Source organism: Phyllobates terribilis, unplaced genomic scaffold (assembly GCF_046119375.1).
Source record: "Phyllobates terribilis strain yellow unplaced genomic scaffold, ASM4611937v1 Scaffold_3__8_contigs__length_932513732, whole genome shotgun sequence".
Classification (NCBI taxonomy): Eukaryota; Metazoa; Chordata; class Amphibia; order Anura; family Dendrobatidae; genus Phyllobates; species Phyllobates terribilis.
Genome location: NW_027362763.1, coordinates 107,409,022 through 107,436,955, shown reverse-complemented (window position 1 = coordinate 107,436,955; position 27,934 = coordinate 107,409,022). Strand labels below are relative to the sequence as shown.

The following is a 27,934-nucleotide window of genomic DNA, read 5'->3' as shown; positions in this document are numbered from 1 at the left end:
TATGCAGTCTGTCAGCGCTGCAGAGGCAGAAGATACTTTGGTCATGCACTGCGCATGACCAAAATATCTTCCTGCTGTCTGGTGACCCAGATGTTGTCATGACGACATCCGGGAAGCCGCTGCAGACAGCGCTGGAGGCCGGGAGAGGAGATGAGTATTGCGATCACCTCCCCTTGCCACCGCAATGGGACCGCTCCCTGCACATAGTACCGGGTGTCAGCTGTGACAATCAGCTGACACCCGGCGGCGATCGTCCTGCACCGCTTGTGTGCGGGCGCGATTGCCATATGACCTAATAGTACGTTATTGGTCCAATCGGCCCAGGTCACCATGACGTACTATTAGGTCACACGTCAGAAAGGGGTTAAATAGAAATGGTTCCTGTAATACCTCAGATCGCTCCCAAGTGAGTAGCACTGTTATATAAAATTACTCAGTAGTTTATATTGTAACTTTTATTTAACTTTTCTTTGAGACCCCAAAATAATTTTTTTGTTTATATTTAGGGATGAAAGGAAGTTCGGGTTCGTCTGGTTCAACCAAACTTTAGTCCAAAGTTCAGTTCTGATACCAGTACTGTATCCAAACCCCATAAAAATCAATGGGGACCCGAACTTTGGAGCTGGAAACTCTCTTTTTCTCCTATAAAACGGACTTCCATAGTGGCAATCATTGTTGTTGTGATTTTGTGCCTGTGGGGCGATGTGGCACAGCGCCGCACCTTTAAGGCTATAAAGTGTTAAGAACCCACTGAGAGGCTGACCATGACGTGGCAGTGGGCTTCATACAGTCCAATCAGAATGTTAAACTAAGAACCTCATGTTCAGTTTTGCTAATTTTTGCCACGCGCCACATGATTAATGTAGGAGTTTTGGATGTGCGGTCCTGCTCTTTTTCTACAGCTATGGTAGAATGAGTGAAGTACCTGTTACAGAACTTGCCCGTCCTGTATTCGCCTTCATTTAGCTGTATAAGAAATAACAAATCTTTCTCAAACCATCAAAGAAGGAAGCAACGCAACAGTCTTAAGTGTAGAAATCCTGTCCAGGCTGCACCGGGTTCTGTAGAGGTAGACACAGGAAGACTAGCCTTATTGAGAACATCCATCCCACACTGGTGACTCTTCATTAAAACTAATTAAAAAATCATGCACATGCTCATACGACAGACAGAAGACAGTGCTTTTTTTTTTTTTTTTTTTTTTTTTTAACATTTATGCCGTATAGATATTGCTTTGCAAAGTAATATTGCAGTAGCCTTCATATCCCACTTGTAACCTCGAGCAACTTCTTTAAATTTCTCTAAAATCAGTCATTTGACATTTTCTGTCACCTGTTATGACTTGGTGCACCCTTGGGGGAGCGTGTTTATGGGGAGTACAGATGAGTGAACCTGAACTGTAAAGTCTGGGGTTCGAACTTGACACCTAGTATCCGTTGCTGAACTCTGAACAGTGACTTCTCCTGGGAGTCCATTTTACAGTTCAGGAGTCCGGGGAGAGGAGAGAGAGTTTTCAGCTCCAAAGTTCGGGTCCCCATTGATTTCAATGGCGTTTGGGTTCAAGTTTGGGTACAGTTCTGGTACCCGAAACGAACTTTGGACTAAAATTCAGTCGGGTGCCAGAACCCGAACTTTCACGTATCCGCTCATCTCGTTAGGAGGAGTGATCTCTCTAACCCAAATGATCCTTTTCCCATGTAGTTTACCTGCAGAAAACAAGTCATTTGACCCTTTCACAACCAAGATTGTATATCTCATACATAAAGACTGTAAAAATATGCCAGAATTAGAATATATAGGATACCGGGGTCAAAGCTTAAAGTACAATATCCGGAGCACAACACTTCTTTGAAATTAGAGAAGTGGGAAAAATCAATGTGCTTCCTGGTTCTGTATCTGTGTAGGGGAGCACCAAGCGAGAACCTGAAGAAAGAACTGTCATCTTTCCTCTATAACTTATCATCCGCTTATCAGTTAGATACAGGGGTTCTAGCTGTACCAAATAGCATTTTTTTTTCTTCACTAAAAGGCGAGAAAATATATAATCACTCCTCCAGGCCATTTCTGGAGTGGATTAATAGTGGCAGATTTTCACGTTTTAGGCTTCGCTTAGGTCAAACTTTAAGATCATCCTCCCATGATCACTTGCGCTTTTTTTTTTTTTGTCGGTGTTATGAATTTTCATGAAATCACTCTGCTTGAACTGAGAAATGCAAGTTTTCAGTACGAAAAAAAAAATCTGCAGCAGAAAAAAAAAAAAAAAAAAGCAACATTTATTCCTACGTGGGAACACGGCCTTAGCATCTCAAGAGGATTTTTTTTCATGAATATTCATATTTAATTCAGAATAATAGTTAATAAAAAGTTACATTTTGCTGCAAAGTTGCATGAAGGCACTCGAGAGTGTAACGTGATGGCTGGGACTTTTGTAAAACATCAGTGAATAATCATTTTTATTTTTTTTTTTATTATTTAGTTTTTTGTTTTGTCCAAAATGTCAAATTTGTCTGAAACCCCCCCCCGGCATCGAAAAAAGGGTTAAAGTAGAAAGAAGAAATAAAAAGCTCATTGTAAAACAATTGATCGGTATGTAGGTCGCATGTAAAAAAAAAATTATATATATATATATATATATATATATATATATATATATATATATATATATACATATACACGACCGGTAGCCAGACGTAACACAAACACACGACCTCATAAGTCACGCAGCGGCGGTGGGGACGGCGGCCATCACCATTAATAAAACACAAACAGCTCTTGAAATATAAATAGTAATTTTTATATTTTTCTTAGAAAACAAGAAAAAAAAAAAAAAAGAAGAACGCACTTGCTTAATGCTTAACATATCTGCTTACTAGTAAGGTTAAAGTACATGGAAATATCTCATCTTCATGAAGTGAACGTACAGAAGCATCGTCCGGTGACATCAGCTAATAAATTAGTTCTATTAAAGGCAAATCTTCATTTTGTCAGACAGGTTTTGGAGCACACGTCAAAAAAGAAAAAAAAAAAAAAAAAATTTAAAAAACACAAAAAAAGGAAAAAACAAAACAAATCAGCACCAGAAAATATTTCAGAATTTAAAGGGCGATTCCAAAATGAAGAGGAATGAAGAAAGGTTGAGGACTGGAGGAAGAACTTGCCCAAAATTGAATGTTGAAAACTCAAAACTGTAACTGGCATGGAAACAACTTTCACATTGGCCGATATTCAGCCAAACTAAGGTTTTCTAAAGGACACTCGTGTCGGATCATTAGGGCACAAGATGGCAGCGATCAGCTGATCAATTGTTGGCTGATCGCATCATTAACGAAGCCCAAAAAAATAATACAGCTCTTCCTCTATAACCAAAGAAGGTGCTGGTAGAGTGGAGTAAAGAGATTTGCAGGATCCTGGTCCAGTGGCCATGTTGCCAAAACCTTCTCCCTCCTGCCGGCATCGCCAGGGCATCTTCTGATTAGCAGGAACTTGTTGTGGCATGACACCTGCGGGCTTACTAATCAGAGGAGGTTCTGGGGATGCTAGTAAGAAGGAGAAGGTTCGCAAGACCTTGGTCCAGTAGCCAAGCTGGTAGTCCACAGCCGCCAAACAAGAGTCCTACAACCTCCTCGTACCTGCAGTCATCTTCCAATAAGTAGGCCTGGAATGGCGTCAGAAGAGGTGCCGTGGATATTGGCAGGGAGGAGGAGGAGGTTCTCAGGGCTCTGGTCTGGAGGTCATGGACCACCGGCATGGCTGCTTAGCCAGGGTTCTGCAAATCTTTCTGCCAGCAATAGGCAAACTGATCATTAATGCGATAGATCGTCGCCATGCAGTTTGTAAAAGGGCCTTTAAACAAGCGCCGATCCACTCGATACACTATGGCTTGGAGCTCGTTGTGGGACAAAATCTGCCAGAGTAAATGGGCCTTTAAACAAGCGCCGATCCACTGGATACACCATGGCTTGGAGCTCGTTAAGGGCCGAAATCTGCCCGAGTAAATGGACCTTTAAATGAGCGCCAATCCACTCGATACACCATGGCTTGGAGCTCGTTAAGGGCCGAAATCTGCCCGAGTAAATGGACCTTTAAATGAGCGCCAATCCACTCGATACACCATGGCTTGGAGCTCGTTAAGGGCCAAAATCTGCCCGAGTAAATGGGCCTTTAATAATTCAGAGGCTACTGTAGATGCTGAAGAAGTCTGATCACATCCAACGTCTGAACTTTTAGTAGAGAATTTCAGGCAGAAATTAATTCTCCAAAAGGCAGCAAGAGTGATGATGGACACACGATAATGATTTCACCTGGAAGTGGAGTTTCCCCTTTAAGGAAAAGTCACGCAATATGAAATACATGGAGATCTCTAACAAAGATTGTTGACAGGTGCAATGAAAATGTGTTAACAGGTGAAGCGTTCGTGATTGGGATCACCATGGAGAATTGTTCACACTTTTTTACTCCAAATTAGTCCAGAACTTGTACCGATTCCATAATATAGGTCTGTACACCTGCGTTACCACTAGGGGGAGCCCGGGAGGCTACTGCATATACAGCTCTTATTATCCTCAGAAGTAAATCTGTACGCATTCAGCTCCCCCTAGTGGTGGCAGAAGGCAGTGAGGAATTTTCATTTCATTTACATTTCGGCATTAAAAAAAAAAAAGCAGCTGGGGATTTTTTATTAAAAAAAAATAGGACTCCAACCCCTATAATGATAAATTATGAAATATCAGGATTGGAGAATAAAATATCAATTTTTTTTTCCATCATATTATTTTCCAATGACTACAAATAATATTATTATATCCTGCTGGTCTGCGGTGCCTCCACCATTTATTAACACTAGTGATGCAACATTCGGCATCTGTCTCATATTTTCAGAATATATTTTGTGTTTTTGCTTATTTTTTTTTTAAAGATTGAAGGAAACAGTCAGCAAGCTGCTGCAGACAGATCTGGTACTTTCAGTGCATAACCGTGTCCTGCTGCATCACCTTATCACCTATTCACAATGATAAAGTGTGTGATCGCGAGATGTCCTAACATTGGGACCCTCCACGACCACATGAATGGGGGTCTCGTGTCCTTGCTTGAAAGGATTGGTCGGTCAATCCTGTGCACTTTCTGCGCTCTTAAAAGTAGAAATAAAAGAAAGCAGAGTAGAGAGGTAGAGGGATGCAAACCATGATTAGTATTGAAAGGAAACCGTAGTAAGATCTGTCAACAGCAGCTTAGCGATGGTTTCCAGAAAGTAATTTTTTTACACTGCGAGGTAAAAATTAACTAATAAAAAAAAAGGAAAAATGTCATATAGAGATCAAACAAAGATGCCAGATTTTCATCCGCTGATACTACTAAGTAATCACATTATGGGAGTTGGCCCAAAAATTCAAACCCCCTTCTGTAAGAGATGGTAACATATTTCTGCCTGATATCTCCATGAATTAAAGTCTGAGTGCACGTTGGCCATGTTGGGATCCTATGACGAGCACGTTTATGACCAAGGAACGAGGTCGTCATACCTCAAGCCATGGCTTAGACCACAAATATGGATCTTACCACCATATGTGGGTGGTGGGGTATCTTTCCATAAACAAAAAAAAAAAAGATAAAAAATGAATGCCAGATCCACTCCTCCTGAGAAAAATAGTCCAGATGACTAAATTTGACAAAATTCTAGAAGTTTTTTTTTTTTTTTTTACTTTATATTTCAAAAAGCAAATCAATAACCCAAAAATGAGACTTTCATCTCTGCAAACGTTCATGAGACATAAACTTTCTAGCCTTTTTACGAAAACAAAATACCGTCTGATAATACTTAAATGGGGTGAAATAATGAGGTGAGAGTCCCTCAAGGGTGAGTGGAGATGCAGAGTCCCTCAAGGGTGGGTAGAGATGCGGTGACTAAGACGACTGCAGCATTTTTGAACCTGAACCTTCCTTCACTGGACTGAAGTCCCTCCCATGAGGAGTCGTAGAAAGCTATACTCTCGTACCGGCTGTGATATAGGTAAGTACCATGCATTGTAAGTCTCATCAGCAGCTCGTGAGGGCGGCTTATCAACTTCCAGCTCCTTAATTATAATCATCAGCCCAAAGGTCTGTGATCTACAGAAAACTAGAAGATAAGTGCCAAGAGTGGTCTACATAATGGATCCCGCCATATTGTAGTGGAATGCCTTTGAGAATCCAAAGAGCACCTCCACGGCTTCACGTCATATGGAACGGACTATAACGGTTATGCGAACGTGGTGACGAGTATTCCCTTGAACAGAAAATGGACATGATATGTACAAAGCCGCAAATCCAACACACGTTTGCAGCACGCGTAGCATCCCGATCAATGCCACGGTTGGGTGAATGCGATAAGTGGGGATGATGTTTCGTTACGACTGGCCTGGAGAAACAAGGTACCCGCTCGTTCTGTCATTCAAGGCAAACTCTTTAAGCTCTTTATTGTAGACTTCACCAAGGCTACAGCAGGTCAGGGAGGTGGCTGTAGACCGAGTCGAGGAGTTTTTGGCTGGCCTCTTGGCTCTTGACACCTGCTATCTCAAAGAGACGGTCTAGTTTGTCTTCGGACTGTGGTATTTCATCAATGATGTGGATCTCTTCGGGACTGAGGATGGGTAGCATGTCATCGAAGATCGGCTGCAGGTCGCAGGGGTCTAAGCGAACTTGGCGGAGTACAGTGTCCTTTTTTTCTGTGAGAAGAACAAAAGGTATAAATGTGGATTCTAACAAAACAGATACAAGTATAAATTCATACTGCAATGGTTCAAGGGCTATTAATGCAACATAAAATATATGGTATAACTGTAGAATATTCCATAAACGACTAATCGTAAGAAGGTCCCTGTCACCCTCATATTGAACATTGAAACATGGCTTAATTATAACTTTGGAAAGAAACAAGAGCTAGCACTTCATCTGACCCCGGTTGCTTTATAAGCTCCTGCTGGGGTCAGGTAATTGAAGTAGGTTATCTGCTGAAGAACAGCTATGAAGTCTGGGCTCAGTCTATACAAGAGGAAGAGAAGCGACAAATCTATCACCTTTGGAAAAAAAATGGTTTCGTCAACAAAATAATTATAGCAGACTTTGTGGAGCCGGATTCTAGTTATGAATATTGTTTTTTTTATGAACGGCTTAGGTCCTACAGTTATGGGAGACATATTATCGGCGTTATGACTTTACTTTAAAATTTATTTTGGGCAGATGGATAACGAGATATAGATATATATATATATATATATATATATATATATGCCATGTTCATTATCTATGGAAAGCTAAAATCATGAAAGGAAATATGGCATTAATATCTCCAGCCTGGGACCTCCAGGTGGTGAGATATCCTGTAAATTGGGGATCCCGTAATTTTTTGGGACCTTGCCCAATTGACCAGCCCCAATCTGAGTGCATCCAGGGCAGGTATAAGGGCAAATCTTATATATATTTTTTATAAACACTGCCTACTTTTCGGATTAAATATATACATTTTAATAGCTTTGTTCCTCTTGCTCTATGAATCGCATCCCTGAAGCCATAAGCTACCTGTGACGGGTGTCCAATCAGCCTGTATAAACAATTGGTGGTGGCAGCTACTTTTCTTGGGTTATTTCGGAGCCTGTCAATAACCTACTAGAGTATATATATCCCATGCATTGGAATGGATGTGTATATACTATACATTCACTGTGAATTCTCCAATAACTGGCATAGTAGTGAAAGCAGCCGTGGCCTCGCCCATCACTTGTTAGTCAATTGCGTAGTTGTCCTGACGATTGGAGGCAGCAGAGTGCTGGTTTGTGATAATTTGGTAACAAGTTGGGGGGTGTTTCTACGTGATCTCCTGGCTGTTGTCCTTACAGTCCCATTGCTAGGAGGCGTATGGAAAAAGATAGTCTGTTGTTCCTGCTACTTCTCAAAAGGCTAGCAAACCTTAAAATACCAATGGTCATCTCAAACCCCATTTTGCTTCAGACTTAGAAGAGTTATTTCACACGATTGGTGGGTCTCTCAGTGATTAAAAAAAAAAAAAAAAATCAAGTAAAGAGGGCCTGGTGTACCAACCACTCCATTAAAGGGTAAAAACCAAGGGTCCTCACATACTTTTTTTTTTGTTGTTCTAAATTTGGGAGAGTTATTTGAGGTGTGCCCTAGTGATACATTAGGAAAAGGGGGCTTGGTGTACCAACCACTCCACTGAAGGGTAGGAAAGAAATGGATTCTCCTACGTGGAGATACTAAAGAACCAATGGTCCTCTTATACCCATTTTTGCCACAGATTGAGAAGAGTTTATTAGAGACATGACTGGTGGGTGCGTCAGTGATAAGGCATATATTGTCTATCCCTTGAATATCAGTAGTAAGAATATCTTTTTGAGGAAGATGTGCCAGGACGTTCTGGTTCTTAAATTCTCCAGTTCGCTCTATTGACCATCAAGTAAGATCTAGGCTTTGATGCACATGCGTGACTGACACCAAAGTGAACCCGGTCCAGTTACCTTTGGTTATAAAGGAGCCTCTTCTACTAAGAGCAGAGGAACCACTGGACGTAGAGTCGCATCGCAGGAGAGGTTCTGACTCATCGGCAAAGAAGCCTTTATTCTTATCCAGCGGAGATGGTTCTATTGTCAAGGCGGCAGAATCGGGTGCCTTGAGGGAGGGATCCTGAGTTGGTATTGGCTGGTTAGGATTAACTTGAAGGACTGGCTTGTCATCTTCTATCTGTGCAGGCAAACAAAAGAAATATAAAATGAATGGTGGTAGGCAATGCTCTCATGTATTTATTACCAAAGACAAAAAAGCCAAGGCTCTTCTGCAACCTCACACTAACGTTACACATGGCTCAGTAGGCACGTCATCATAAGCACACGGTATTCTCAGTTCTAGGTGAACAGATTTGCAGATTATCAGATACAGTTTCAATGGCTAAATTCAGTTAAAAAAATTCTAAATATAAGAATGGTGAAGAAAAGAAGCAAATATAGAAGTAAATCGCCTGGGAGGTGGAGCAATGGAAGAGGTATAATTACTTTGATAAATGAAGAGGTCAGTAATAAAGTAGTTATATTCTTGTACATAGGAGCAGTATTATAGTAGTTATATTCTTGTACATAGGGGGCAGTATTATAGTAGTTATATTCTTGTACATAGAGGCAGTATTATAGCAGTTATATTCTTGTACATAGGAGCAGTATTATAGCAGTTATATTCTTGTATATAGGGGCAGTATTATAGCAGTTATATTCTTGTACATAGGAGCAGTATTATAGTAGTTATATTCTTGTACATAGGAGCAGTATTATAGTAGTTATATTCTTGTACATAGGGGGCAGTATTATAGTAGTTATATTCTTGTACATAGAGGCAGTATTATAGCAGTTATATTCTTGTACATAGGAGCAGTATTATAGTAGTTATATTCTTGTACATAGGAGCAGTATTATAGCAGTTATATTCTTGTATATAGGGGCAGTATTATAGCAGTTATATTCTTGTACATAGGAGCAGTATTATAGTAGTTATATTCTTGTACATAGGGGCAGTATTATAGCAGTTATATTCTTGTACATAGGAGCAGTATTATAGTAGTTATATTCTTGTACATAGGGGCAGTATTATAGCAGTTATATTCTTGTATATAGGGGCAGTATTATAGCAGTTATATTCTTGCACATAGGGGCAGTATTATAGTAGTTATATTCTTGTACATAGGGGCAGTATTATAGCAGTTATATTCTTGTACATAGGAGCAGTATTATAGTAGTTATATTCTTGTACATAGGGGCAGTATTATAGCAGTTATATTCTTGTACATAGGGGGCAGTATTATAGTAGTTATATTCTTGTACATAGGAGCAGTATTGTAGTAGTTATATTCTTCTACATAGGGGGCAGTATTATAGCAGTTATATTCTTGTACATAGGGGGCAGTATTATAGTAGTTATATTCTTGTACATAGGAGCAGTATTATAGTAGTTATATTCTTCTACATAGGAGCAGTATTATAGTGGTTATATTCTTATACATAGGGGGCAGTATTATAGTAGTTATATTCTTGTACATAGAGGGCAGTATTATAGTAGCTATATTCTTGTATATAGGAGCAGTATTATAATAGTTATATTCTTGTACATAGAAGCAGTATTATAGTAGTTATATTCTTGTACATAGGGGCAGTATTATAGTAGTTATATTCTTGTACATAAGGGCAGTATTATAGTAGTTATATTCTTGTACATAGGAGCAGTATTATAGTAGTCATATTCTTGTATATAGGGGCAGTATTATAGTGGTTATATTCTTGTATATAGGAACAGTATTATAGTAGTTATATTCTTGTATATAGCAGCAGTATTATAGTAGTTATATTCTTGTACATAGGGGGCAGTATTATAGTAGTTATATTCTTGTACATAGGTGCAGTATTATAGTAGTTATATTCTTGAACATAAGGGCAGTATTATAGTAGGTATATTATTGTACATAGGAGCAGTATTATAGTAGTTATATTCTTGTACATAGGAGCAGTATTATAGTAGTTATATTCTTGTACATATGGGGCAGTATTATACTAGGTATATTCTTGTACATAGGAGCAGTATTATAGTAGTTATATTCTTGTACATAGGGGGCAGTATAATAGTACTTATATTCTTGTACATAGGGGGCAGTATTATAGTAGTTATATTCTTATACATAGGGGGCAGTATAATAGTACTTATATTCTTGTACATAGGGGGCAGTATTATAGTACTTATATTCTTGTACATAGAAGCAGTATTATAGTAGTTATATTCTTGTACATAAGGGCAGTATTATAGTAGTTATATACTTGTACATAGGAGCAGTATAATAGTAGTTATATTCTTGTACATAGGAGGCAGTATTATAGTAGCTATATTCTTGTACATAGGAGGCAGTATAATAGCAGTTATATTCTTGTACATAGGAGCAGTATAATAGTAGTTATATTCGTGCACATAGGAGCAGTATTATAGTAGCTATATTCTTGTACATAGGAGCAGTATTATAGTAGTTATATTCTTATACATAGGGGGCAGTATAATAGTACTTATATTCTTGTACATAGGGGCAGTATTATAGTAGTTATATTCTTGTACATAGGAGCAGTATAATAGTAGTTCTATTCTTGTACATAGGAGGCAGTATTATAGTAGTTATATTCTTGTACATAGGAGGCAGTATTATAGCAGTTATATTGTTGTACATAGGAGCAGTATAATAGTAGTTATATTCGTGCACATAGGAGCAGTATTATAGTAGCCATATTCTTGTACATAGGAGCAGTATTATAGTAGTTATATTCTTATACATAGGGGGCAGTATAATAGTACTTATATTCATGTACATAGGGGGCAGTATTATAGTGGTTATATTCTTGTACATAGGGGCAGTATTATAGTAGTTATATTCTTGTACATAGGAGCAGTATAATAGTAGTTATATTCTTGTACATAGAGGCAGTATTATAGCAGTTATATTCTTGTATATAGGGACAGTATTATAGCAGTTATATTCTTGTACATAGGAGCAGTATTATAGTAGTTATATTCTTGTACATAGGGGCAGTATTATAGCAGTTATATTCTTGTACATAGGAGCAGTATTATAGTAGTTATATTCTTGTACATAGGGGCAGTATTATAGCAGTTATATTCTTGTACATAGGGGGCAGTATTATAGTAGTTATATTCTTGTACATAGGAGCAGTATTATAGTAGTTATATTCTTCTACATTGGAGCAGTATTATAGTGGTTATATTCTTATACATAGGGGGCAGTATTATAGTAGTTATATTCTTGTACATAGAGGGCAGTATTATAGTAGCTATATTCTTGTATATAGGAGCAGTATTATAATAGTTATATTCTTGTACATAGGAGCAGTATTATAGTAGTTATATTCTTGTACATAGAAGCAGTATTATAGTAGTTATATTCTTGTACATAGGGGCAGTATTATAGTAGTTATATTCTTGTACATAAGGGCAGTATTATAGTAGTTATATTCTTGTACATAGGAGCAGTATTATAGTAGTCATATTCTTGTATATAGGGGCAGTATTATAGTGGTTATATTCTTGTATATAGGAACAGTATTATAGTAGTTATATTCTTGTATATAGCAGCAGTATTATAGTAGTTATATTCTTGTACATAGGGGGCAGTATTATAGTAGTTATATTCTTGTACATAGGTGCAGTATTATATTAGTTATATTCTTGTACATAAGGGCAGTATTATAGTAGGTATATTCTTCTACATAGGAGCAGTATTATAGTAGTTATATTCTTGTACATAGGAGCAGTATTATAGTAGTTATATTCTTGTACATATGGGGCAGTATTATACTAGGTATATTCTTGTACATAGGAGCAGTATTATAGTAGTTATATTCTTGTACATAGGGGGCAGTATAATAGTACTTATATTCTAGTACATAGGGGGCAGTATTATAGTAGTTATATTCTTATACATAGGGGGCAGTATAATAGTACTTATATTCTTGTACATAGGGGGCAGTATTATAGTAGTTATATTCTTGTATATAGAAGCAGTATTATAGTAGTTATATTCTTGTACATAGGAGCAGTATAATAGTAGTTATATTCTTGTACATAGGAGGCAGTATTATAGTAGTTATATTCTTGTACATATGGGGCAGTATTATAGCAGTTATATTCTTGTACATAGGAGCAGTATTATAGTAGTTATATTCTTGTACATAGGAGCAGCATTATAGTAGTTATATTCTTGCACATAGGGGCAGTATTATAGTAGTTATATTCTAGCACATAGGGGACAGTATTATAGTAGTTATATTCTTGTACATAGGAGGCAGTATTATAGCAGCTATATTCTTGTACATAGGAGCAGTATAATAGTAGTTATATTCGTGCACATAGGAGCAGTATTATAGTAGCTATATTCTTGTACATAGGAGCAGTATTATAGTAGTTATATTCTTATACATAGGGGGCAGTATAATAGTACTTATATTCTTGTACATAGGGGGCAGTATTATAGTGGTTATATTCTTGTACATAGGGGCAGTATTATAGTAGTTATATTCTTGTACATAGGAGCAGTATAATAGTAGTTCTATTCTTGTACATAGGAGGCAGTATTATAGTAGTTATATTCTTGTACATAGGAGCATTATTATAGTAATTATATTCTTGTACATAGGGGGCAGTATTATAGTAGTTCTATTCTTGTACATAGGGGCAGTATTATAGTAGTTATATTCTTGCACATAGGGGCAGTATTATAGTAGTTATATTCTTGTACATAGGGGCAGTATTATAGTAGTTATATTCCTGTATATAGGGGGCAGTATTATAGTAGTTATATTCTTGTACATAAGGGCAGTATTATAGTAGTTATATTCTTGTACATAAGGGCAGTATTATACTAGGTATATTCTTGTACATAGGGGCAGTATTATAGTAGTTATATTCTTCTACATAGGAGCAGTATTATAGTAGTTATATTCTTGTACAAAGGAGCAGTATTATAGTAGTTATATTCTTGTACATATGGGGTAGTATTATACTAGGTATATTCTTGTACATAGGAGCAGTATTATAGTAGTTATATTTTTGTACATAGGGGCAGTATTATAGTAGTTATATTCTTGCACATAGGGGCAGTATTATAGTAGTTATATTCTTGTACATAGGGGGCAGTATTATACTAGTTATATTCCTGTACATAGGGAGCAGTATTATAGTAGTTATATTCTTGTACATAAGGGCAGTATTATAGTAGTTATATTCTTGTACATATGGGGCAGTATTATACTAGGTATATTCTTGTACATAGGGGCAGTATTATAGTAATTATATTCTTGTACATAGGGGGTAGTATTATAGTAGTTATATTCTTCTACATAGGAGCAGTATTATAGTAGTTATATTCTTGTACAAAGGAGCAGTATTATAGTAGTTATATTCTTGTACATATGGGGCAGTATTATACTAGGTATATTCTTGTACATAGGAGCAGTATTATAGTAGTTATATTCTTGTACATAGGGGCAGTATAATAGTACTTATATTCTTATACATAGGGGGCAGTATAATAGTACTTATATTCTTGTACATAGGGGGCAGTATTATAGTGGTTATATTCTTGTACATAGGGGCAGTATTATAGTAGTTATATTCTTGTACATAGGAGCAGTATAATAGTAGTTATATTCTTGTACATAGGAGGCAGTATTATAGTAGTTATATTCTTGTACATAGGAGGCAGTATTATAGTAGTTATATTCTTGTACATAGGGGGCAGTATTATAGCAGTTATATTCTTGTACATAGGAGCAGTATGATAGTAGTTATATTCTTGTACATAGGAGCAGTATTATAGTAGTTATATTCTTGTACATAGGAGCAGTATTATAGTAGTTATATTCTTATACATAGGGGGCAGTATAATAGTACTTATATTCTTGTACATAGGGGGCAGTATTATAGTGGTTATATTCTTGTACATAGGGGCAGTATTATAGTAGTTATATTCTTGTACATAGGAGCAGTATAATAGTAGTTATATTCTTGTACATAGGAGGCAGTATTATAGTAGTTATATTCTTGTACATAGGAGCAGTATTATAGTAATTATATTCTTGCACATAGGGGGCAGTATTATAGTAGTTATATTCTTGTACATAGGAGCAGTATTATAGTAGTAATATTCTTGTACATAGGGGCAGTATTATAGTAGTTATATTCTTGCACATAGGGGCAGTATTATAGTAGATATATTCTTGCACATAGGGGACAGTATTATAGTAGTTATATTCTTGTACATAGGAGGCAGTATTATAGCAGTTATATTCTTGTACATAGGAGCAGTATAATAGTAGTTATATTCGTGTACATAGGAGCAGTATTATAGTAACTATATTCTTGTACATAGGAGCAGTATTATAGTAGTTATATTCTTATACATAGGGGGCAGTATAATAGTACTTATATACTTGTACATAGGGGGCAGTATTATAGTAGTTATATTCTTGTACATAGGGGCAGTATTATAGTAGTTATATTCTTGTACATAGGAGCAGTATAATAGTAGTTATATTCTTGTACATAGGAGGCAGTATTATAGTAGTTATATTCTTGTACATAGGAGGCAGTATTACAGTAGTTATATTCTTGTACATAGGGGGCAGTATTATAGTGGTTATATTCTTGTACATAGGGGGCAGTATTATAGTAGTTATATTCTTGTACATAGGGGGCAGTATTATAGTAGTTATATTCTTGTACATAAGGGCAGTATTATAGTAGTTATATTCTTGTACATAAGGGCAGTATTATACTAGGTATATTCTTGTACATAGGGGCAGTATTATAGTAGTTATATTCTTCTACATAGGAGCAGTATTATAGTAGTTATATTCTTGTACAAAGGAGCAGTATTATAGTAGTTATATTCTTGTACATATGGGGTAGTATTATACTAGGTATATTCTTGTACATAGGAGCAGTATTATAGTAGTTATATTTTTGTACATAGGGGCAGTATTATAGTAGTTATATTCTTGCACATAGGGGCAGTATTATAGTAGTTATATTCTTGTACATAGGGGGCAGTATTATACTAGTTATATTCCTGTACATAGGGAGCAGTATTATAGTAGTTATATTCTTGTACATAAGGGCAGTATTATAGTAGTTATATTCTTGTACATATGGGGCAGTATTATACTAGGTATATTCTTGTACATAGGGGCAGTATTATAGTAATTATATTCTTGTACATAGGGGGTAGTATTATAGTAGTTATATTCTTCTACATAGGAGTAGTATTATAGTAGTTATATTCTTGTACAAAGGAGCAGTATTATAGTAGTTATATTCTTGTACATATGGGGCAGTATTATACTAGGTATATTCTTGTACATAGGAGCAGTATTACAGTAGTTATATTCTTGTACATAGGGGGCAGTATTATAGTAGTTATATTCTTGTACATAGGGGCAGTATTATAGTAGTTATATTCTTGTACATAGGGGGCAGTATTATAGTAGTTATATTCTTGTACATAGGGAGCAGTATTATAGTAGTTATATCCTTGTACATAGGGAGCAGTATTATAGTAGTTATATCCTTGTACATAGGAGCAGTATTATAGTAAGTTATATTCTTATACATAGGAGCAGTATTATAGTAGTTATATTCTTGTACATAGGGGCAGTATTATAGTAGTTATATTCTTGTACATAGGGGGCAGTATTATAGTAGTTATATTCTTGTACATAGGGGGCAGTATTATAGTAGTTATATTCTTATACATAGGGGGCTGTATTATAGTAGTTCTATTCTTGTACATAGGGGGCAGTATTATAGTAGTTCTATTCTTGTACATAGGGGCAGTATTATAGAAGTTATATTCTTGTACATAGGGACGGTATTATAGTAGTTATATTCTTGTACATAGGGGCAGTATTATAGTACTTCTAATCTTGACTGGTAGCTGTGGTAATTTCCTTGCCTCAGTCCTATTACACATTGCTTTATACAGCAGGGAGCCGCATCAACGTGCAGAGAAATTTTCCTCCGAGGTAAAGAGAATATGGGCCTGAGATCAGACGTGACGGCGGTGTTTGCTGTACATAACCTCGGATGTATCTGCGGTTTACAGGACAACCTTCGGGCCATAAGCACAGACACGGCTTTCCAAGCACATTGCTCTGTCATGTATGTGCAGTTCCCCTTTACGTGTGTATCTGCAGCAGTGTCGCTCTTGCTCTTCATCTTCATAGCACTAGGTCATTGTCTCATCTACATATTTAAGCCTTTTGGTAAATGGTCCACAGCCACGGAGAGATCCTCTCCATATGTTGGAAAGCTACCACCACTCCCGGCACACCACCACTATAATAGAGATCTGTAACTATAAGATTTCCAGCACTTTCATCTTGTAAGAGCCCATTAGAGAGTCCTGCTCCCCAGCAGATAATGTAAGTGCTCCCATTTGTTACTGACAGCTGCTTGTGGCGGAGAGCGCATTGAAATGCAGGATGCGGCGGCACTAGACGGGTGTGTCTCTGAGAAGATTACTACTGTACGCAGCCACAACCCCCACTCTCCGCACAGCAGAAATCACATCGTATTCTACAGGGTAAATGAAAAATGTAAAAAGGCAAAAATCATGATCCATTATGGAGGAGCATTCTGTGTGTGCATAGATATAAGCTATGTTAGGGCTCATGGTTGACGGCCATAACCAAAGAAGACCACCGTTGGGCAATAGGGTGCCAGGACACTCCATCAGATATAAACTCTTGCTCACAGCAGTCAATCCAGAAGACAACAGCTGTCAGAGAAGGCAGCCATCTGACTACTGTCGCTCAGGGCAGTCTGTAACATGACAAGTGATGTTCAGGGCAGCCCATCACATCACCACCATTTCCCAGGCAGCCAGTTATGTATTGCCCCTTGCCCACAGGAGCCAGATAGATCTAAACTCTTGCCCATAGCATCCAACTGAGGTGACAAATGTTGTCCAGGGCAAGCCAAACAAGGTGAGAATTGTTGCTCAGGGTCACCCATCCAATGAGAACAGTTGCGAGGGAATCCAGTCAAGTAACAAGTGTTGCTTGGTTCAGGCTAATATGAATAGCGACGTTCAGACAAGCCCATCACGTCGCAACCATTGCCCAGGGAAGCCCATCAAGTCACAATCGTTGCCCAGGGAAGCCCATCAGGTCACAATCATTGCCCAGGGAAGCCCATCAAGTCACAACCATTGCCGAGGGAAGCCCATCATGTCACAACCATTGCCCATGGAAACCCATCATATCACATCAATTGCGCAAAGCAGCCCATCATTTCACAACAATGAAAATTTACAGGGTGATTCCATAATTTTTTCCTCAGAATTGAGTGATTCCATAATTTTTCTCCTCTGCTTGGTCTGAAAAAAATTACCCATACTGAGTACCACATTTTTTATCTTGATTTCTTTTAGTGTTTCTTAAAGCCATAAAGTTGCCATTTGAAAATGACTATAGTTTTGTGCCTTGTCTGTGATCTGCTTTGTTCAACAACATTAAACAACTGAATGAACATCCTCCGAGCCCGGTGATTCCATAATTTTTAACAGGGGCTGTAGAAAGGAGCGCTGCTCATAGCTCCCAGCAGTGAGCCAATTACATTACCAGCTCACTGCAGCAAACCACAGCTGGACAGGAAAGGGACAACTAGTATCAGCAACCTAAGCTAAACTGCCATATGCTACGCTAACGTTGTCCAGCAGTAGCTGCGATATTAATGCAGTGCCGACTAGTGACCAGGGCAGAGGTGACTGTAGTATGTTCAGACATGGATGCATGTGACACCTACACTGGGAAACAGATGACAACTTTTTCCACAAGGTAGCCCATCAAATGAGAATAGGTGCTAGGGAAGCCATGCAACAACCGTCGCCCAGGGCAGCCCATCGCGTCACAACCGTCGCCCAGGGCACCCCATCGCGTCACAACCGTCGCCCAGGGCACCCCATCGCGTCACAACCGTCGCCCAGGGCACCCCATCGCGTCACAACCGTCGCCCAGGGCACCCCATCGCGTCACAACCATCGGCCAGGGCAGCCCATCGCGTCACAACCATCGGCCAGGGCAGCCCATCGCGTCACAACCATCAGCCAGGGCAGCCCATCGCGTCACAACCATCAGCCAGGGCAGCCCATCGCGTCACAACCATCGGCCAGGGCAGCCCATCGCGTCACAACCATCGGCCAGGGCAGCCCATCGCGTCACAACCGTCGCCCAGGGCACCCCATCGCGTCACAACCATCGGCCAGGGCAGCCCATCGCTTCACAACCATCGGCCAGGGCAGCCCATCGCGTCACAACCATCGGCCAGGGCAGCCCATCGCGTCACAACCATCGGCCAGGGCAGCCCATCGCGTCACAACCATCGGCCAGGGCAGCCCATCGCGTCACAACCGTCGCCCAGGGAACCCCATCGCGTCACAACCATCGGCCAGGGCAGCCCATCGCTTCACAACCATCGGCCAGGGCAGCCCATCGCGTCACAACCATCGGCCAGGGCAGCCCATCGCGTCACAACCATCGGCCAGGGCAGCCCATCGCGTCACAACCATCGGCCAGGGCAGCCCATCGCGTCACAACCATCGGCCAGGGCAGCCCATCATGTCACAACCATTCCCCAAGACAGCCCATCACATAACTATTGCCCAGGACAGCCCATCACATCACAACCATTACCCAGAGCAAGCTGATCAAGGTGAAAAATGTTGCTCAGGTCAACTCATTAATGCTGCTCAGTGACGCCAATCATGTGACAATTGTTGCTCGGAGCAGCCAATCACGTGAAAACTGTTGCTTGTGGCAGCTTATTCTGTGGTGACCGTTACTCAGAGCAGTCCATCAGGGGACAGACTACCCAGAGGGGTTGCTTGTAGTCTTAAATCATGGAGACGTTTAGGTCTGTATAAGAGCTGCAGACACAAAACTCTTGGAGATTTTGAATAAAAACTATTTGCAGCTCACCAGCACATCATTAGGCCACATCATGACCCTCATTGGCCACTAAAGCAGGATCAAAGGAGACTCAGGAAAACCAGTCAACTGCTGACGTTACCATGTACTCCCTGAAGGAGAAGGCGCTAGATGAGACATTAACCTCGCTCGCTGTCTCGGTGGAGCTTACAATCTACTTTCTTGCTGCCGGGGAGCACACCACAGATGAGTACAATTTTGCTAGATATCTGCAACTGCAAAGTGTAATGACATCACGCGGAGGATCCACTTGCTGAGATTGCATCATCCATCTAATCTGGGACGTGGCAGGTTTCTTTAAATTTCTCAATTGAGCCATGAGATTGGCTACAGGAGTGAAGCCCTTACCCACCGTAAAATTGCTACCATTCACGGAGAACAGAAGTAATTACAAAAAGAGGCACCGAACTCCATGTGTCCCATAGGTGGGGCCTTCCCTATAATACATGCAACCTTGTCCTAGAAGATGAGGACAGAATATTCAATAGACACAGCTTGCTGAAGGTTACCAGTTTGATGGCTGTCAGAGGACACTGAGGGTAATAAGTAACCAGGGAAGGTAAAGGCAGACATAGACACCTCTCGGCAATTACAGGGGGACCAGCGAGCAGACACTCGCAGTAACAGAGGATCTCCGCACGTGTCTTGGCAGCAACGTCTAATAGGACACGATGTGAATACCAATTCTATCCAGCTGGAGACCGCACAACAGGGAGGAAAAATATAAAAACCTCCCTGATTAACCGGTGAAACCGTACTCCACTGAGAGCGCGACACATCGTTATACCCAACCTGCCTGTTGTGCCATGCAGGAGGCGGACATGGTGTTTTCTGTGGCATATTCAGTATGCAATTCTGGGGAAGGGGAAAGGCATAAGATTATTAAAGGGGCTTCAACCTCAAACTGGTGTTATCCATCACTTCCGTATCTGAGCTGAGCAGTGCCCATGATGTTACGACCCCACTAACAGGCTGAAACGCGTGTGCGATCGGCAAATATCAAGCGTGTGTTCATTAGAATAGGACATAAATACGATACCTCTTTTGTGCATAGGTCCAATGTGGAAGCGAGCGGCGATGGATAACTCCTTTAAAGAAGTTGTCCGGGAATTGTTTAAAGTTAGCCCGATCGCAGATCAAACCGCCAACAAACTCCAACGGTCTTTGTTTTTTCCTTTTGCTGCAGTGATGTACATTCGTGTTACGGCTGCAGTCAATTACTGGCGTCATGTAAATATAGACAATCGGGAACCATGGAAGAGAGAGGCGGGGCAGGGACTTAATGGTGATTTTTCCCTATTCATTTCTGACAGACGTGGGTGCGGGCTCAAGAGCTGAACCAACTACCTGCACCGAAGAGATCGGAGCTATAACACAGCTGACCTCTCCTGTTTAATCACCTAAGTGCCGCTGTCAATCACTAACAACTACATTTAAGTGGTTTGAGATAAGATTCGAGGGGAGGTGGGGCGGCTTTGTCTGGGCTTCACAGGAGATCATTATTTTCACTAGATAATGTATTTCTTAATTCTCAAGTGGTCTCCTGAGCAGTTCAGAGCTTTGCAGTCTCCTTACTTCCTTGTTTCTGGCAGGGCTGGCTCTTCTCCTTGAGTGACGGTTCTGTTGAGTAGCACTGTAAATCTCAGCACATGTTCGGCTGTAACATATTCAGCTGTCAGTGGTTTGTTCTGGAGTCTACACTTATTACTATCGTTACACACAGATAACAGGGGATTTGAATAAACACAAGGCTCAGTGAGAGCCATGATTAGGAGAACTGCTCTGGAGCTGATGCTTTTACCAGATTTATAACAGCAGCTTGTCAGGAGCTGAGAGAGGGGGAGGGAAGTGAGCAGCTGTATCTGCTGTATAGAAATCAACGGACTGAAGAGAGTTGACTGGTATGTTAGGAGGAGTTAATTTCTCTCCTGGAATATAACTACTGTCTGGGCAGACACTAGTAGCCGAGTGCAATGGAAACCAGCTGTACACTATGAAAGATAAAAGCTCACACAGGAGAATAAAAGCAAGTCAATTGCTAACATGCTTATTTTCATGCTGTCTAGTTAATTAATTAAAGCAATGTAATGACTGTAGAATACCCCTTTGAGAATTGCGGGATATAGAGCAAGTGATCACAGGTGCACGCTAACTGGAGGCGGGGGACTTGGGAGGGAAAAATATGTATTACAAAAAATTTAAATCATTAATCCATAAAAGAAAATACTGTAAATAAAAACTGAAGAAACAGTGATCATAATGTCAAATATGTCGCAAAACTGTTAAAATAGAAATATCAGCTCACCCTGCAGGAAAAAAAAAAGTCCAACAACAAGCTGGAACTTCTCTAGCTCTTCTGTCAGAGTAAATGTCATTATTGACTCAATTACACAGCGATTCAGCTCCAGCCTGACTCATTACAGGAGTCTACCAGACCGGACCACTCAATGCCAGACATCTGCAGTTCATTAGCGATGTATACCCGTGACGGGACGTGCCTCCTGCTGGCAGCTGTATGCAGAATATCCATCGCTATACCAGACCTTATTTGTGGCATCTAGAAGGCAATAAATTCCAAAAATAAGGATTTCATCTGATTAGGATTTTCTTTTGGCTGGATGAAGTAATTTTTTTTAGGTAATCACCAGCTTTATGGAAAAGATGATTCTGCCCAAAAGAGAGGGAGAGGAGTATCCAAGAAGGTGGCGTGCCGATGACCGGCCAGAAGAGGAATATCCAAGAAGGTGGAGTGCCGATGATCGGCCAGAAGAGGACTATCCAAGAAGGTGGCGTGCCGAAGACGGGCCAGAAGAGGAATATCCAAGAAGGTGGCGTGCCGATGACGGGCCAGAAGAGGAATATCCAAGAAGGTGGCGTGCCGATGACCGGCCAGAAGAGGAATGTCCAAGAAGGTGGCGTGCCGATGACCGGCCAGAAGAGGAATGTCCAAGAAGGTGGCGTGCCGATGACCGGCCAGAAGAGGAATGTCCAAGAAGGTGGCGTGCCGATGACCGGCCAGAAGAGGAATGTCCAAGAAGGTGGCGTGCCGATGACCGGCCAGAAGAGGAATGTCCAAGAAGGTGGCGTGCCGATGACCGACCAGAGGAGGAGTATCCAAGAAGGTGGCGTGCCGATGACCGGCCAGAAGAGGAGTATCCAAGAAGGTGGCGTGCCGATGACCGGCTAGAAGAGGAGTATCCAAGAAGGTGGCGTGCCGATGACCGGCCAGAAGAGGAGTATCCAAGAAGGTGGCGTGCTGACTAATTGGTGGTTTCCACCTTGGGCCTCCCGAGGAATCAAAAGTCGTAAGTAATCCAAAGCATCAACGAATATGATCACTGGTGAAACGTCGCTGCACGCTCCACGATAAAGTAGTAATTGGATATACTGGCGGCGCCTTGGACTATTCTGTATGGCAAGAAGATGGATGATGAGGTTGGAAGAACCAATATCCCTCTAAAATTTTAAAGGGAGTTTTCGGTGATGTAAAGTGACTGTCCAAAGGCCACTTACCTCATTATTGGGAGGTCACGTCTACATATACCAGCAGTTACTTGTGCGTGATCAGGAGGGACGTCATTGGCGCCATAGAAGAGATGTTCACCTCCGGATTCAAAAGTGAGCAGCGCTGGATGAGCCCTTGAAATAACTATGACCTTTTCGAGAGGCTACAATCCCCTCCCATGTTTACACAGGCACAGCGGCTCATCTATTTCGCATCTCAGTTTCGTGTCAATCGGCAGAGCTCCCGAGGTTCGACCCCCACAATGAAAGGATAACCCAAAAATAGGCCATCAATACTTGAGTCTCGAAAAATTCCTTTAAGATGAAGTCCTACATTGATGTGTAGTAGTGTGGAAAAATCGCCCCTCCTCCCATGTATATAGATGCATCAGCACCATAAACTGGTAATACATAACCGTGCGGTGAGACAGCAGCAGGGACACTAATCCTACAGTAGGCGACAACCGGCAATAAATTCCTCTTTAACAACTTGTCTACGCAGTAAGCGGCTGTATCACCGTTGGAGGCATTATTCTCTGCAGAGCTGGTCAGCGGCCGGTACGCCGTGTGCCAAGACAGGCTGTACGCCAACACAATACACTTATATCTTCTATATACCTAGAATATTCATGGAATATTCCAAGACAGCAAACATATCCTACACAAACATACATTACTGTATAATCAGAAAATGATCTATTATTTCAACCAAGATTCATGATTAATATGTTGTTATCCAATTTATCATTACCAAAATGACTTTTTTTTCTTCTTTTTTTTAGAAATCTTGCAATTTTTGCAATTATCACTAGGCTTTATACTAGCGTCACACTCCCTGTTCTGTACAGAAGTCTTTTTCAGCTATCACATTATCATCACAGACAGGAGTATAATGAAAGGGAACACCTCTATATACAGTAAATAATAGAGGATCCATCATTCACAAAAGGTGATGTCACAGCTCACCTCCTCCTCCTTCTGTACAATGACTGATAACATCTCTATATACAGATAACACTTTGAACGGTGGATCCTGTTTTATCTACTGTATATAGAGGTGGTACCAGTCATTGTAAAGGAGTGGGAGGAGGTGAGCTGTGACATCACCTATTGTGAATGGTGAATCCTGTGTAATCTACTGTTTATATAGGTGTCATCAGTCATTGTACAGGAGGAGGAGGTGAGCTGTGACATCACCTATTGTGAATGGTGGATCCTGTGTTATCTACTGTATATAGAGGTGCTATCAGTCATTGTACAGGAGGAGGAGGTGAGCTGTGACGTCACCTATTGTGAATGGTGAATCCTGTGTTATCTACTGTTTATATAGGTGTCATCAGTCATTGTGCAGGAGGAGGAGGTGATCTGTGACATCACCTATTGTGAATGGTGGCTCCTGTGTTATCTACAGTATATAGAGGTATTATCACAGTCATTGTACAGGAGGAGGAGGTGAGCTGTGATCTCACCTATTGTGAATGGTGGATCCTGTGTTATCTATAGTATATAGAGGTATTATCACAGTCATTGTACAGGAGGAGGTGAGCTGTGAAGTTTATTTTCACAACATAGGTCACGATATGAAAAAAAATAAATCAACAAATTTAAAATACTTTTAACATAAAAACCCAGATTTAAGCAATAAGTTGTTTTCTGATGACACATTTCATTTAAGGATATAGATAATTTCCATGTTTTTGCTGGGGATCTGTGCCTTAACAGCCTGGACCTCGTATTGTTCCTGTACATGGTCCTGTCTTTGGTCACACAGTAGAGGCCTCGGTTACTAGTAAGGATTTATTGCACCTCTCTCTTGTTGCTGATATGGTTCAGTCAGTGATCTGCAGTAAATTTGGGGCCCCGGCTACATTTAAAAAAAAAAAAAAAAAAAGAGCTTAAGAAGGAGTTAGTCCGATAAACAACATTTATTCACAGGACAGATGATAAATATATGATCACTGAGGGGTCTAGATGCGGAGATCCATGCCAGTCTCGGGAAGGTGTAACTGTAGCAGTACTGAGCATGTGCGACCACCACTCCTGAAGCAATGGTCGCACATGCTCAGACTTTGGGACTTCTGTTCTCGTGATCGGTGGTCCCAGTGATCATACATTTATCACCTAATTTGTGGATTGTCTTTTTATGTTGCCAATGGGACACTCCTTTAACCCGTCAGCGATAATAATCTCTGCTTTACCCCTGAAAACTACCCTTGCAACCCCCAACCCAGTCTTACCGTTGAGCCCCTGCAGATGCAGATCTGGGAGCAGATAAATATTCCTCTGCATTGCAGGTATTTCTGGCAGACGAGTGCATTAAGACATATTTACAAAATCTGCTCTTTCAGTAATTTCATTACAGGCAGAAACACAGAAACATTTCACGAGACTAATCTACTTAATCCTGCACCTAGGAGCCACAGTCAGAACATAATAAAACACCGTTCCCTAAACGGTACCGGGCGCCGCCGGTAGAAACAAATCACCAAAGGGAGGTGTCTGTACAGAAGGTTCCCCAATCCGTCCCCTCCATAACTCACACAATCAATGTCCGAGCCGTGAGACGCATCAAAGCTCCTCCGAGAGGGGCTCAATTATCGTACAATGGAACGTTCTTCAGCTTGTGTTTCAATTCTTAACCATTTCTCAAGAACTTTGCTTTCTGGTGAATTATACTACAATGAGTTCGGCAGCTAGGTCTAAAGATGATCAGGTGGATTGGCTTTAAAGGAAATCTGTCAGAAGGTTTTTGATGCCCCATCTGAGAGCACCATGATGTAGGGGCAGATACCCCGATTCTTCAGACATAACCCAAGTAAGGAGAAGGCTCTACTCCGAAACGCGTCGTGATGAACTTGAAGCTTTTTATTTTTTTTTGTACTTACCACCTGTATTAACCTTTATCTGCAGCAGCTCCTGGGATCCACCGCACTCCTCTCTCCTGTAATGGTACTATAGCATATCCATAAGTTTGACAGGAGGACACGGGCCAGCTAACATTAGTGCAAAGACCATATGCACATGGAGAAAGGAAAGGACTATTCATCCTGCCACGGTGTTATACAGGGAGCGCTCTTGCTTTCTATCTCTCTAGTAAAAAAAATAAGGACCAAAAGGCTTTCACCCCTCAAAGTTGGTCCATGTCCTCAGGTCATGAAACTTGCCAACTTTAGAGGGTTTTCTTGAAGGTTGTACCAATGTGGCATATACAGTGCTCAGGCGAAACATTTACCTCCAAACCATGCCCCTTTTTCCAGGTCACACCGCCACCTCGCACTCTTCCACAACTAATTTCCTGCCCCCTGAATGGACCTCGGAGCTCTGTCCAGTGAAGAAACCTCCTGGAATCGCCGCTCTACATGAGGTTCGGGGGGGTTTGCCAACTCTACCAGTAGACCTCACCCCTTGGATGTTCCGGAAAAAGTTGTATTTTGGTAAGGAAAACCAATTGTACATGAGAAAACAATCATGGGCAGCGATCTTCTATCCCAGCCCAAATTCTCAAAGGTTTTTTCTTCTAACCCAAGCCTACATATGTCCTCTTGTCAGGCTTATTCTTCAGAAGATGTTACAGCTTAGACCAATGATCGATATAATGACATTATATGACCTAGAAATCTCATAAACGTGTCATGGCGTCTTATGGTCAGATAAAAATAAGCTTTGAGCAGAAACACTCGCTGGTTATTAACTTTTCTCTACTTTTGGCTTTTCACCGAATGTTCGTTTATGCTCTGAAGGTACCAGAGCTACAGCAGTAATTCCCTTTACAAAATCAATGAGTCTTTCAGCCGCTTCGTCCGTCTGGTCACAGAACTCAATTGAACTCTTCGAGGTCTGGAAAGTTACAGAGAGGATGGAAAAGTCACTAAACCGCATCTGTCAAACAGATCTCACCCCATGGCTTCCCGTCAGGTCAGGAGAGGAATCGGACTTCTGACTGCTTGGGCTGGACTGAACGAGGTGTAACTGAACACAACCACATGACTGACAGATGACTGACAGATCTTTTCCATTCAGAAAAATGGTCCGCTTGTTTTGGGCTCATACATCATGGGCTCATTACGTTTGGGATGAGTCCAAAAAAAAAAATCCCCCCAGGCTTCCAGGATGTCTGGTTACGACCAAAAATATTCATGATAAAGTCCTTTCCCAATGTTAACTGAGCAAAATTACTATTTTAGATTATTCTAACTCCAAATTGGTTTCTCATGGCTAGTCCTGCCCTCAGCTGAGAGGAAAATACAGTATCAGCATAGACAATGCTCTGCGAGTTAAAAAGCAATGCTCTTCACCCATTCCTTGATTCCCCTCCTATTTCCTGCTGCGGCGATGACATGTTCCTGTGTTGGGACATCATCGCTGCGGCAGAAAGTAGTGACCAAATGAGGACCGTGCGGAGTTGAAATGAGAGGTGTAGGTGCGGCGAGTATTCTTTTAGAGAAAACATACTTTGAAAACCCAACTGGGGATTGTGTCTCAACTGACTAGTTCAAGGCAGGTCCCCAGCGACTTGTCCCAGCCCTGGTCCCTTTGACCAACAAGTCTCTCCCTATACACACATAGGGAGAGATTTGTCAATCTAGGCAAGTGGAGTGGTGAGAAAGTGCCGGGGACCTGCCTTAGTCTAGTTAGAGCAAAACTGGTATGCCAAAAGCCTCAGGGTATGAGTTTTCATCTGCATGCAGCCTTACATCACCAAGCACAATGCAGAGCGTCGGATGGAGTGGTGTAAAGCTGTCACCACTGGACTCTAGAGGAGATGTGTTCTGTGCAGTGATGGGTCACCTTTCTCTATCTGGCATCTGATGCATGAGTCTGGGGTTGGTGAATGCCAGGAGAACGTTACCTGCCTGTTTGCT

General features: G+C 40.7%; 1 protein-coding gene across 1 annotated transcript in view; it reads right to left on the bottom strand.

The window, feature by feature from the left end:
- Positions 1-3,901: 3,901 nt before the first annotated feature.
- The window catches only part of TNFRSF21 (TNF receptor superfamily member 21), a 68,476-nt gene continuing 44,443 nt past the window's right edge, over positions 3,902-27,934 (bottom strand). The window contains exons 5-6 of the mRNA XM_073674105.1: positions 8,508-8,730; positions 3,902-6,701 (exon numbers count right to left, since the gene is read on the bottom strand). Of these exons, the coding sequence (XP_073530206.1) occupies positions 6,472-6,701; positions 8,508-8,730 (453 nt within the window). The 3' untranslated portion in view covers positions 3,902-6,471. The remainder of the gene's footprint in view (positions 6,702-8,507; positions 8,731-27,934) is intronic.